We start from the raw sequence: 13299 nt of genomic DNA on the forward strand, positions 1-13299 counted from the left end.
ACAGCCTGAGCCTGTTTTCTCCTTTTTAAGGTCAAAATGACGGAAATATCTAAGATGGGCTATGAAAACCGATCCAACTCATATTAATGCAGGAGGTGATGTTTGGTCTGCAGACCAACAGCACACCTCCTTTAGACAGTCGCTAAGCTAACGGCAAGCAGCAGCAGGTCTGCTGTGCTGCACTGACCTGAGTCCCAGTGGGCCAGTGCTGATTGGACCAACAGGTTCAGCCTGAAGTCCTGCAGGACGGTTCTGAACTCCTCTGGAAACAGACCTGAAACAGACCAAAGTAAACCATGACTGATCACATCCTGCAGCCTTCCTGTTCCAACATGGCAGAAGATAAACCAACAGTCCTTCACCTTGAGTGTTAGAATATGGCCTTCATGAAGCAATGCTTTAAAGTCGTAGGGAAGCAGCTGTCCCATTCGTTGAATTTACGAATTCTCCCGGGTGGTGCCCGACTTTACACGAGTGAATGAAGTGAATATGATTGGTCGATTATCAAGGGGGTGGGATTGTTGTGGCGGAAGGTTCGCAAGCTTTTTGGTTGTGGCCGGTTTGTCGGAAGCATCTTGCTAACCAGTTAGCAACTTAGTGCTAGAAGGTTCCCAATGGGAAATTCCATTGGGACCAAGTAGCACTAAATTGGTGACTTAGAAACGACGCTGTCATGGAACGCTATGGACAGAGGAAACATGCAAGAGGAGGAGAGTTTAGTGTCGGAGGTCGTGGATGAGTCTCCTCCGTCATCCATTTTTTATTTAGAGGAGGAAAGCGGGGACGAAGATGTTGTGGAAGAGGACGCCAGGGCGGCAGAAGCTTGGTTTGGTGTAGAAGGCTTCCAGCCGTACATGTTTGAGCCCTTGCCTCGCAAGTTCTGTTAGCTCTACGCCTGCTGAAGACACAGACGTCCATCCCCGTGAACACTGGGACGCAACTCAATGGGAAAGGAAATTATTCTGATTTCTATTTTCAACCGTTGAGTATATTAGCTGCGACATATGAATCAAGATGCTATGATCAAAAAAATTTGATTGACAGATGATTGTTGATATATGATTGGTCGAATTTAGGTGTTCAGGCTGACGTATAACTAACTGGCCTGCAGAAGATAAAGGGAAAAAAAAAAACTTTCTAAAAAAAATTTCTAAATTTTGGGACAATATGGTCTGATAAGACATTTATATACATGTTTAAGCCATGATTTGACATTTTAATATGACTAATATGGCGGCAAATGTGGTCCAGATTACATAGAGCCTTTCTCCCTCTAGCCCAAAGGGGGCGCTAGGAGAGCTAGGAGGGCCTCACCAAACCGAGCCTCATCAGAACCGAAGGCCTCTCCTACTGAAGGATGTTAGATCGGGTCCAGTCTGATTGGTTCTGACGGTGGTATGCGGTGTTAGAACCAACCAATACAGGTACCAAAAACCAAGCAGCTTACCGGTTTCCATAGCAGCGGTCAAGCTGATCAAAACCTTCAGTCTCCTCTGGTCGTCATGGAGACGGGTCCCGTTCACTTTTAGCCAGAGTCCTTTGGAGCAGAAGGTCCACAGTTGGTACTGGTACTGTTCTAGCAGATCTGGGAGGAGCAGCGGTTGACCCAAGTCCATCCTCTGCACACACTGAGGTCCGCCAACAGAACCGGGCTTGACTGGACCTGTCCCAGCTCCCTCTTTGGTTCCGATCCTGAAGGTCTGCTCCCACAGCAGAGCGGAGCTGAAAAACGCAGACAGTCATCAGCAGAACCCAGCGTTAGCATTGCAGCAGTTCTGTTCGGTTTGCAGGCGCTGAACTGATCAAGTTCTGGTGAGCATGGCTCAAACACAGTCACCCCTGCTCCTGATGGACGCAACAGAACATCTGGAGACATTCGGGCTGCGGGCAGCAGAACATCTGCAACATCTGGAGACATTCTGGCTGCAGGCAGCAGAACATCTGGAACATCTGGAGACATTCTGGCTGCAGGCAGCGGAACATCTGGAGACATTCTGGAGACATTCTGGCTGCAGGCAGCAGAACATCTGCAACATCTGGAGACATTCAGGCTGCAGTCAGCAGAACATCTGGAGACATTCTGGAGACATTCTGGCTGCAGGCAGCAGAACATCTGCAACATCTGGAGACATTCTGGCTGCAGGCGGCAGAACATCTGGAGACATTCTGGAGACATTCTGGCTGCAGGCAGCAGAACATCTGGAGACATTCTGGCTGCAGGCAGCAGAACATCTGGAGACATTCTGGAGACATTCTGGCTGCAGGCAGCAGAACATCTGCACATCTGGAGACATTCAGGCTGCAGGCAGCAGAACATCTGGAGACATTCTGGCTGCAGGCAGCACAACATCTGCAACATCTGGAGACATTAATGGCTGCAGGCAGCAGAACATCTGGAGACATTCTGGCTAAAGGCAGCACAACATCTGCAACATCTGGAGACATTCAGGCTGCAGGCAGCAGAACATCTGGAGACATTCTGGCTGCAGAACATCTGGAGAAGATGTCAGTAGGAGGGAATAGTTACCCAGTGAAGAAGACTACGGACAGCAGTGAGCATCCTCTTCATCAGAGACTGTAACCTCAGCCGGAGGTGCTTACCTCACTGCATCGTTCGGTTCTGCAGCCTTTCCCTCCTCGGTCCAGTCGGCTCCGGTTCCGTCCATGTCCTGAGCGCTCTTTGGATGAGCCGCTGCATCTGGAACAGAACTCCCTGTAACCGGGCCGAGGCCAGCTGGTGGTTCTGCTGCTGTGGGCCTTGGAGATGCCAGAGGACCAACAGAGGTCAGGAGAACCTGAAGCAGTGGTTCTAAGGAGGACCAATCACAGCGAGGAGCAGGCAGACCTGAGGCATGATGGGAGCCACTGACAGCAAGACGGGTCCACTTCTGGGAACTGGCTGGTTCTTCTGGGTCGGATGCAGAGCTTCTGGGCTCAGTGAGGCCAGACTGGCTGCTTTGGCTGCACTGATGATGATGATGGTGAGGGGGAAGGCTGAAGAGAGGGCGGGGCTTATCACACAAAGATGAAACCTGAGGGAAGGTTTGCTTCTGGAACTGAAGGGGAGATGAGGTCCTGTACATCTGCCACAACTGTTCCCAGGTGATGCTGGGAACGCCACAGCTGCATTCAGGAACCGGACCGACCCAGTTGCTAACGTCACAGCTCTGCTCTGAGATCCACAGTTCCAGATGTGTGGTGACGGTTTCTGCTCGCCGGAGGGCCAGAATCTTCATCAGGGATGTAGTAAAGGGCTGAGGAAGACCGCGGCAAAGTTTGGACTGACTGAGCTGCTCCTCCACTGCCTGCTCAAACTGCTCCGCTCCTGCTAGGAGGTCCGCCAGAACCGGGTCGCTCTCGCCGCTTCCCAGCACAGACAGAACCCCGTAAACATACTGATCCATTAAGACCAGGAGCTTTGAGGCCTGCAGGTCCAGAGTCCGCTTCATTTCCTCTAGCATTCTAGTCTGAGGGAGCAGGGCCCGCCTGAGGCACGGGTCAGGAGCCACTCCACTGTAGAGGCAAGTCCAGTGGGTCAGATGGAGACGGAACTCCTGGATTAGAGAGACCAGGCAGGTTCTGGATGAAGGCGAGCTGGACGGGACCTGAAAACAACGGTCCAGTTTAGGAACTGATCCTCCAAAAATAACAACAAGCAGTGAATCTTCTGGGTACCGGTCCACTTTCACCCCAAAGATTCTCTCTGCAATCAGGCATGCAACCAAAACCAGTCTGACCAGGGAGTTAGCAACGCATCACCTCCCCCAACAACCACTAACCCCTCCAGGTGGCCTCCACAGTGGGAGGTTCAGCCCCCCCAACAACCACTAACCCCCCCAGGTGGCCTCAGCCCCCCCAACAACCACTAACCCCCCAGGTGGCCTCCACAGTGGGAGGAATCAGCCCCCCCAAACAACCACTAACCCCCCAGGTGGCCTCCACAGTGATAGGGATCAGCCCCCCCAACAACCACTAACCCCCCAGGTGGCCTCCACAGTGAGAGGGATCAGCCCCTCCTAACAACCACTAACCCCCCAGGTGGCCTCCACAGTGATAGGGATCAGCCCCCCCAACAACCACTAACCCCCCAGGTGGCCTCCACAGTGATAGGGATCAGCCCCCCCTCAACAACCACTAACCCCCCCAGGTGGCCTCCACAGTGGGAGGGATCAACCACCCCAAAAACTACTAACCCCCCAGGGTGGCCTCCACAGTGGGAGGGATCAGCCCCACCAACAACTACTAACCCCCCCAGGTGGCCTCCACAGTGGGAGGGATCAGCCCCACCAACAACTACTAACCCCCCCAGGTGGCCTCCACAGTGAGAGGGATCAGCCCCCCCTAACAACCACTAACCCCCCAGGTGGCCTCCACAGTGATAGGGATCAGCCCCCCCAACAACCACTAACCCCCCAGGTGGCCTCCACAGTGAGAGGGATCAGCCCCCCCTCAACAACCACTAACCCCCCCAGGTGGCCTCCACAGTGGGAGGGATCAACCACCCCAAAAACTACTAACCCCCCAGGGTGGCCTCCACAGTGGGAGGGATCAGCCCCACCAACAACTACTAACCCCCCCAGGTGGCCTCCACAGTGGGAGGGATCAGCCCCACCAACAACTACTAACCCCCCCAGGTGGCCTCCACAGTGGGAGGGATCAACCACCCCAAAAACTACTAATCCCCCCAGGGTGGCCTCCACAGTGGGAGGGATCAGCCCCACCAACAACTACTAACCCCCCCAGGTGGCCTCCACAGTGGGAGGGATCAGCCCCACCAACAACTACTAACCCCCCCAGGGTGGCCTCCACAGTGGGGGGGATCAGAGCCACCTTTGATTCCTCGTCGGTACTCCACATTCTCACACAATCATCTTTACACAAATTACTCCACAAAATTATTTAGTTTCATATTTTCTGACTCTAATAATTCTAATAATATTCTAAAGCTTTTATTTCTGGTGCTTCTAATGGGTGTTAGAGAGGTTAGAGTCCCGGGTTCAGGCCAGAAACATGAAGCGGGATCTGCGGCTAACGTCAATCATTACCTGTTGATTAGATTTCATTTACACCTCAAACCTTCATCTGATCAGGATTCCTCTGACAGACCAGTCTGGCTGCTGGGCTAGCTAAGCTAACTGGGCGCTAGTAGCTGTGGGAATCAAACCGGCTCAGGGATTTCCTGCTGCCTATATTCGTCTGTAGAGACTGAAAGTTCAGATCGGCCATTTATGAGGACTGTGGTGAAAACAGTGATGGCTGGAATCTAAAATGTGGCGGAAAGGTGAGGTTATTGTAGCAATTCAATCTAAACTATTTAGAGAAAAACATTCGGAGTAATGATCTGATGGAGCTTTAGAAACTAGAAAACATTCATTCTCAGACTTAATTTTCATGTCCAATGAAGTTAGCGTGAGTTTACCCGTCTATATCCATATATGAACACACATGTATTTATTTATCCTAATCTATGCTGGCAGGGCAGCAGAGATCACGAGTTGGACTCTGTAGGTTTGTGGGGATCATCTTATCCACTGTCTACAGATTCTACTGGATATAGATCTACGTTTATTAGGACATCCACTTTAATAAGGACCATTTTCTGTCTGTTGCTGTAGACATCTGAGCTCTACCTGGTGGCACAACAGGAAGGAGGAAAAAGCAGACAGACGGTTTTCATGCTGTCGTTCCCCTCTGACCTGATTTAAAGGAAGCTCCTGCAGCAAGTGGATCAGTCTGGATATGAAAGCTGCTGAAAGGCGAACCCTCCTGGTGAATTCATGGATGAAGAGCAGCAGAGACCGCTGCTCCATGAGCCTCCACAGAGCCGGATACTGCTCCTACAGGACAGAGGACAGATAGACCACATTAAGACTGGCAGGACAGAAAGACAACCTTCAGATGGGCAGGACAGAAAGACAACCTTAAGACGGAGAGAACAGGACAGGATGGGAAGACCACCTTAACATGGGCAGGAAAGGACAGGACAGAATGACCACCCTAAGATGGACAGGACAGAAAGACCACCTTAAGATGGACAGGACAGATGACCACCTTAACATGGACAGAACAGGAAGACCGGAATCCGTATCAGAAATACTTTAATGATCCCAGGGGAAAATTGTCTTTGTTACACGCTCCAGGTATACAAACAACATATCCATAGATGCACTTTCCAGTTCACCAGATCATCCAGTCAGAATTATTCAAAGTTTTCTATCTAAGGAAAACCAGTTGATTGCATCGACTCATTGAATCTTCAGCAATCCCTCACACTAAGCATGTTTGTAGCGACAGTGGAGAGGAAAAACTCCCTTTTAACAGGAAGAAACCTCCAGCAGAACCAGGCTCAGTGTGAGCGGCCATCTGCTGAGGCCCACTGGGGTTCAAGGAGACAGAAGCAGAGATACAAAAGGCAACTGCCAACCAGCTCCACAGGCGGCCCCGTCCAGGAAACACACAGCCAGCCAGATGAGCTCCGAGCCAGCTCCCATGTCAGAGGATGAAGAGAGCACATCCAGCCAGTCACAGTCAGAGAAACAGGACTACACTGGAAAACAGGCAGATCTCCAACATCTATAAACAAAGGTGTTGATGGCAGCAGCACAGCTGATATTTCTCTCCAGGATGGAGTCACAGCCAAACAGGAACAGACCAGATGAAGCTACTATGAGAAAAAGCAGAGAGAGCAGAACGTTAGAGATTGAACTAATAGATTCTGCAGAGTGGGAGAATAGAGATAGAATGAAGCAGAGTAGTGAAAAAGGCATCCCTATGTCCTCCAGCAGTCTAAGCCTATAGCAGCATAACTATAGAGATAGCTCAGGATAACCTGAGCCACTCTCTATCTCTCTCTCACTTTCTCTCTCTCTCTCTACATATATATATATATATATATATATATATACACTATATTGCCAAAAGTATTTGCTCACCCATCCAAATTATTGGAATCAGGTGTTCCAATCACTTCCATGGCCACAGGTGTATAAATTCAAGCACCTAGGCATGCAGACTGTTTTTACAAACATTTGTGAAAGAATGGGTCGCTCTCAGGAGCTCAGTGAATTCCAGCGTGGAACTGTGATAGGATGCCACCTGTGCAACAAATCCAGTCGTGAAATTTCCTCGCTCCTAAATATTCCACAGTCAACTGTCAGCTGTATTATAAGAAAATGGAAGTGTTTGGGAACGACAGCAACTCAGCCACGAAGTGGTAGGCCACGTAAACTGACGGAGCGGGGTCAGCGGATGCTGACGCGCATAGTGCGAAGAGGTCGCCAACTTTCTGCAGAGTCAATCACTACAGACCTCCAAACTTCATGTGGCCTTCAGATTAGCTCAAGAACAGTGCGCAGAGAGCTTCATGGAATGGGTTTCCATGGTCGAGCAGCTGCATCCAAGCCATACATCACCAAGTGCAATGCAAAGCGTCGGATGCGGTGGTGTAAAGCACGCCGCCACTGGACTCTAGAGCAGTGGAGACGCGTTCTCTGGAGTGACGAATCGCGCTTCTCCATCTGGCAATCTGATGGACGGGTCTGGGTTTGGCGGTTGCCAGGAGAACGGTACTTGTCTGACTGTATTGTGCCAAGTGTAAAGTTTGGTGGAGGGGGGATTATGGTGTGGGGTTGTTTTTCAGGAGCTGGGCTTGGCCCCTTAGTTCCAGTGAAAGGAACTCTGAATGCTTCAGCATACCAAGACATTTTGGACAATTCCATGCTCCCAACTTTGTGGGAACAGTTTGGAGCTGGCCCCTTCCTCTTCCAACATGACTGTGCACCAGTGCACAAAGCAAGGTCCATAAAGACATGGATGACAGAGTCTGGTGTGGATGAACTTGACTGGCCTGCACAGAGTCCTGACCTCAACCCGATAGAACACCTTTGGGATGAATTAGAGCGGAGACTGAGAGCCAGGCCTTCTCGTCCAACATCAGTGTGCGACCTCACAAATGCGCTTCTGGAAGAATGGTCAAAAATTCCCATAAACACACTCCTAAACCTTGTGGACAGCCTTCCCAGAAGAGTTGAAGCTGTTCTAGCTGCAAAGGGTGGACCGACGTCATATTGAACCCTATGGATTAGGAACGGGATGTCACTTAAGCTCATATGTGAGTCAAGGCAGGTGAGCAAATACTTTTGGCAATATAGTGTATATTAGGGATGGAACGGTTTATGAAAACCGTCCGAACCGTTCGGTTCGACTGTCTCGGTTCGGTTGGCGCGTGTTGCGTTTGGTTCAAGCGCTGCTCCTTTTTCTCATAGGCAAAGCGTGTACACTCCAGAGCAGAAGGTGGCGGTGCTGCGACCAAAGCCAACCACCAGTAGTAGACAAGAAGAAGAAGAAGCGAAGCAGGGTAGCCGGGTGTAACAGAAATAAATCAGTTGTTGTGGAGAATTGTGTGGGTATGGCGAGTGGGAAAGAACAGGAGTTGTAAGACGCGCCAGCAGCACTTTATAGGTCTGCTGTATGGGACCACTTTGCATTTAGAGTGACCTACGATGACGGCGGAAAGAAAGTGGTGGATAAAAACAGTGTGCAAGCATTGTGCAACACGTTTTGTTTATGCTCCACTTATCTGGAACAAACTTCCAGAAAACTGTAAAAGTGCAGAAAGCCTGAGTTCCTTTAAATCAAGACTAAAAACACATTTGTTTAGGATTGCCTTCCACTGTTCAGGTTAAACAGTTCAACTAAAACATATTTTCTTTAGTCCTACTGTTTTTAATATTCTTTTTCGTTTCTGCATTTTTTCCTACTTGCTTTGATTCTGTTTTATCTTCCTATATTTTAATCATGTAAAGCACTTTGCATTGTCTTTGTTCTGAATTGTGCTATACAAATAAATTTGCCTTGCATTGCCACAGCAACACGACCAACATGTCAGGCTAACAATCAACATATACCAAACTGAACCGTGGATTTTGTGAACCGATCCACCCCTAATATATATATATAAAGCTTTTATTTTGAAATTGAAAAGAGACCCGGTTCCACTAGTGTTGGTGCCTTGGCAGACATTTGTTACACCAGGAGAGTTTTCTGAACAGAGCGGATGGACTCTGATCATGTTGACCAGGGTGGGACCATAGTGTTAGTAGTGAACTGGGGTTTGAATAATCAATAAATAATAATAGTAATAATAACTAGAAGAAGAAGAACTGATAGATAAACCAGCAGCTTTCTATTTATTTTTCTCTATTAGTGAGCTTCAATATTTTGTTGTTCTAATGCTCAGATTGATTATGGCTGCAGATTAAGTAAGAACAGAGTTTGTTGTTCCACAAAGGTCCAGAAAATTTCATGTATTGTTTATTTCTATAGAGCTAATTCACACCGCTTCATCTCAGGTTACTTTATATATTCAGATCAACCAGATCATCAAGTCAGATTGGCTCGGCTGGTTGCCGCAGTCCACTCAACATCACAACTTTTTTTTTAAATTACGCATTAAATCAGTAAATGGGCCATATAGTGATGCTTAAACGTATGATGTTCTCGCCTCAAATGATCTTAAAATGTACTTTTATTGAAAAACAGCAACAGAAAAGAGAACTTTTAGCTTAATCCTCTGAGTTCTGTGAGCGCTAACCTGGAAGCTGCTGCTGCTGCAGTGCATGCTGGGACAGCTGTCAGTCTGGAGAACAGAAAAGTCTGCTCTGATGCATGCTGGGTAAAGAGGGAGGGGCCAGAACAACATCCGGGGACTTTGTCTGTTTTCTTTCTTCTTGTTCTAGTGAATTTGAACAGCAATAGGGCTGAGGCTGATGACGTCTCACGAGCACACGAGAATGCACAAGTACACAGACTGAGAAACGGCCCTCAAACAGAACCAGAACCAGGCTCAGTGTTAGCGGCCATCTACTGAGGCCCACTGCGGCTTAAAGAGACAGAAGCAGACATAGAAAATGGATCCAGTCTGAAGAGGTCGTCTTTCACTCTGAAACAGAAAGCAGCCGACGCCTCTCGACTCTTCAGAAACTGCATCCAGTGGAACCAAGGGGTTAAAGGCATGGAACTCACCGGCAGAGATCCCACCGGGCACTGCTGGGACACCATAGTCAGAAGCTGTTCAGAGGACCGGGACACATGGTTGTGGTCCAAAACAAGGTCTTCCTCCTCTTCATCTTGACTGGACACGTGGAACAGAGACCCAGAGATGGACGTCTGTGGCCAGTTACCTGAATGGGTGTAAAAGCCATTAGTACCTGGAAGAGAACACCCTGAACACAACATCCCAACCAGGCAGTGACCTAATGGTCCAGCGGCGTTTTAAAAGTTTAAAAACCACAACCTCAGACCCACAGTGGAGGTACTTCTTACAAATGACCGATTACTGCAGTAATGCAGTAGAACGCCCTGAAGATTGGCTTAAAGAACAGTCTCATGAACAGCCTAGAGAACGACCTGAAGAACGCCCTAAACGACCTAGAGAAAGGCCTAAAGAAAAGTCAGAAGAACGGCCTGGAGAATTGTCTGAAGAACGGTCTGAACGGACTAGAGAAAGGCCTGAAGAACAGCCTAAAAACTACCTAAAGAACGGTCTGAAGAACAGCCTAGAGAATGACCTGAAAACGCCCTGAACGACCTAGAGAAAGGCCTAAAGAAAGGTCCGAAAAACGGCCTGGAGAATTGTCTGAAGAACGGTCTGAATGGACAAGAGAAAGGCCTGAAGAACAGCCTAAAAACGACGTAAAGAACGATCTGAAGAACGGCCTGAAGAACAGCCTAGAGAACGACCTGAAGAACACCCTGAATGACCTAGAAAAGGCCTAAAGAAAGCTCCGAAAAACGGTCTGGAGAATTGTCCGCCCAGGAAGCAGCTAGCTTAACCGCGCTGCGCCTGCACAGAAAGCCGGACAGGAATGATGTGAGGCCATCTAATATCGCTATTGGTCCACCGAAGGTCTGTTTGGCTTTTTAAAGACGTGCTGGTATACGGTGACGGCATGAATAAAGGGGGAGGCGGCTTGGCATTGAAGGCTGTCGTGGGAAAAAAGTACTCAACTATTCAGCCTAGTTAAATAAACGGAGATCGATGGATTTCACTCAGTCGGCACATTTCTTAATTTCTTTGCAAAGAGAGAACAGTTCATCATACAGCCCTAATGGCACAGCATTCTACTCTGTTCTGCCTGAGCAGCACTCGTTCCTCCTTACTTACAATAATGGAAAGGTAGTCAGAGTCAAAACAAATTACACTTTGGTTAAACAGTAACATGTTAAAAATAAACCTTGGTAAAGAATCTGGTTTGTTATGGGAAGAAGCTATGTCTGGTCTACAAACACCCTCACCAGAGAATGGTGTGGCCTTCAAGGTGAAACAGACTGAGCGAAAACTTTTATAGAGAGTAAATAGGATAAATTAATATATAATAGAAGAGAAATCTAAACTTTCAGGAATACGCTACAGTGCTAACTATGCTTAGTAGTGTGAAAGCCTTAAACAGGGCAGGATGCTGGACCTTCATTCTGTCAGAGCAGCTGGACAGAGCTAAGCTAGCTCACTAGCAGCAGTCAGCTCTGCTATAAAGGAGTCGGCTGGCAGACCGTCGGCCCTCAGGGACTGCTGCTCCTGTTCACTGCCTGCCTCTGCCAGGCCAGAAACTCAGCAGCTACGATCGAACATCAACGTCTTCAGACACACTGTGATTCCCTCCAGCAGGAAGGTGAAACGTATTTAGAAGCTGCTTCATACCGTTTGGGCTCTGGCTGTCCGTCACCACGCACAAAAGGTTTCTCCTCTGCAAGAGAAACAAAAGGAAAGATGTTAAATCTTACTTAGCTTTTCCATCCAGACAGAAAGGAAAGACTGAATCCAGGCAGCAGCAACGTCATGAACTGAGATATTCTACAGGGAAAGAATGACTGGGCTCTCCTCATCCTCTACAGGAAGTCCAAGCGCTTCTGGGCCCTTTTGACCAGTGAGGTGGTGTTTCCAGTCCAGGTGAGGGTGTCTGTGATGAATTTGGTGCTGTTGACCACCTCTACAGCTGAGCTGTTGATGAGCAGTGGAGCGTGGTTAGGCTAGTTCTTCCTGAAGTCCACCATGATCTCCTTCATCTTCTCCACCTTCAGGATCAGGCTGTTATCTCTGCTCCACCAGCTGCTCCACCTCCTCTCTGTAGTCCAGGTCGTTGTCGTCTCTGATGAGGCCCACCACCGTGGTGCCGCCTGCAAACTTCACCATGTGATTGGTGGTGAACCTGGGGACGCAGTCATGTGTCATCAGGGTGAACAGCAGGGGGCTCAGAACGCAGCCCTGAGGGGAGGGGCTTAGACTGATGACATCAGAGGTGTTCTGTCCGACCCGGACTGAATGAGGTCTGTTGGTGAGGAAGTCTAGCAACCATCTCTGCACGTTCTTCGATTATCCAGGATGTTGTCAGTGAAACTGCACTGTGAATGGAAGAAGTAGCAGGATGGACATCAGGCTAATGCTGAGTTCAGATGCAGATCCAGATCTGAGCACAATCAGAGCCGGCAGACAGGAGATAGCTCCTGATTAGCTGTTAGCACTGATCCAGCAGAAGCCAGCAGGGGTTAGGCTACAGCTATATGCAGAGTATGAATTTCTTTCATCATTCTGCTTCATTCTATCTCTATTCTCCCACTCTGCAGAATCTGTTAGTTCAATCTCTAACGTTCTGCTCTCTCTGCTTTTTCTCATAGTAGCTTCATCTGGTCTGTTCCTGTTTGGCTGTGACTCCATCCTGGAGAGAAATATCAGCTGTGCTGCTTCCATCAACGCCTTTGTTTATAGATGTTGGAGATCGGCCTGTTTTCCAGTGTGGTCCTGTTTCTCTGACTGTGACTAACTGGATGTGCTCTCTTCATCCTCTGACATGGGAGCTGGCTCAGAGCTCGTCTGCCTGGCTGTGTGTTTCCTGGACGGGGCCGCCTGTGGAGCTGGTTGACAGTTGCCTTTTATATCTATACTTCTTTTTCTATCTCTGCTTCTGTCTCCTTGAACCCCAGTGGGCCTCAGCAGATGGCCGCTCACACTGAGCCTGGTTCTGCTGGAGGTTTCTTCCTGTTAAAGGGAGTTTTTCCTCTCCACTGTCGCTACAAGCATGCTTAGTGTGAGGGATTGCTGAAGAGTCAATGAGTCGATGCAATCAGCTGGTTTTCCTTAGATAGAAAACTGAATCATTCTGACTGGATGATCTGGTGAACTGTAAACTGACCTGCGATGACATGATGGTGTTATATAAACTGAATAGAGTTGAATTAAAACAGGAAGTGACGCACAATGTTTTTATATGGGGGGGCAAAGAAAGGTAGACTGGAATAAAGTGG

The 13299-nt window shown here is 48.7% G+C and overlaps 1 protein-coding gene across 3 annotated transcripts in view; it reads right to left on the bottom strand.

The window, feature by feature from the left end:
- The window catches only part of ccdc142 (coiled-coil domain containing 142), a 30402-nt gene that overhangs the window by 16781 nt on the left and 322 nt on the right, over positions 1 to 13299 (bottom strand). For all 3 annotated transcript variants that reach the window (XM_038276179.1, XM_038276180.1, XM_038276178.1), the window contains exons 2-7: positions 11699 to 11744; positions 10024 to 10181; positions 5697 to 5837; positions 2602 to 3605; positions 1448 to 1722; positions 188 to 274 (exon numbers count right to left, since the gene is read on the bottom strand). In XM_038276179.1, the coding sequence (XP_038132107.1) occupies positions 188 to 274; positions 1448 to 1722; positions 2602 to 3605; positions 5697 to 5837; positions 10024 to 10181; positions 11699 to 11744 (1711 nt within the window). The remainder of the gene's footprint in view (positions 1 to 187; positions 275 to 1447; positions 1723 to 2601; positions 3606 to 5696; positions 5838 to 10023; positions 10182 to 11698; positions 11745 to 13299) is intronic.

Source organism: Cyprinodon tularosa, unplaced genomic scaffold, assembly GCF_016077235.1.
Source record: "Cyprinodon tularosa strain WSP-4 unplaced genomic scaffold, ASM1607723v1 ctg1225, whole genome shotgun sequence".
In the NCBI taxonomy this organism is placed as follows: Eukaryota; Metazoa; Chordata; class Actinopteri; order Cyprinodontiformes; family Cyprinodontidae; genus Cyprinodon; species Cyprinodon tularosa.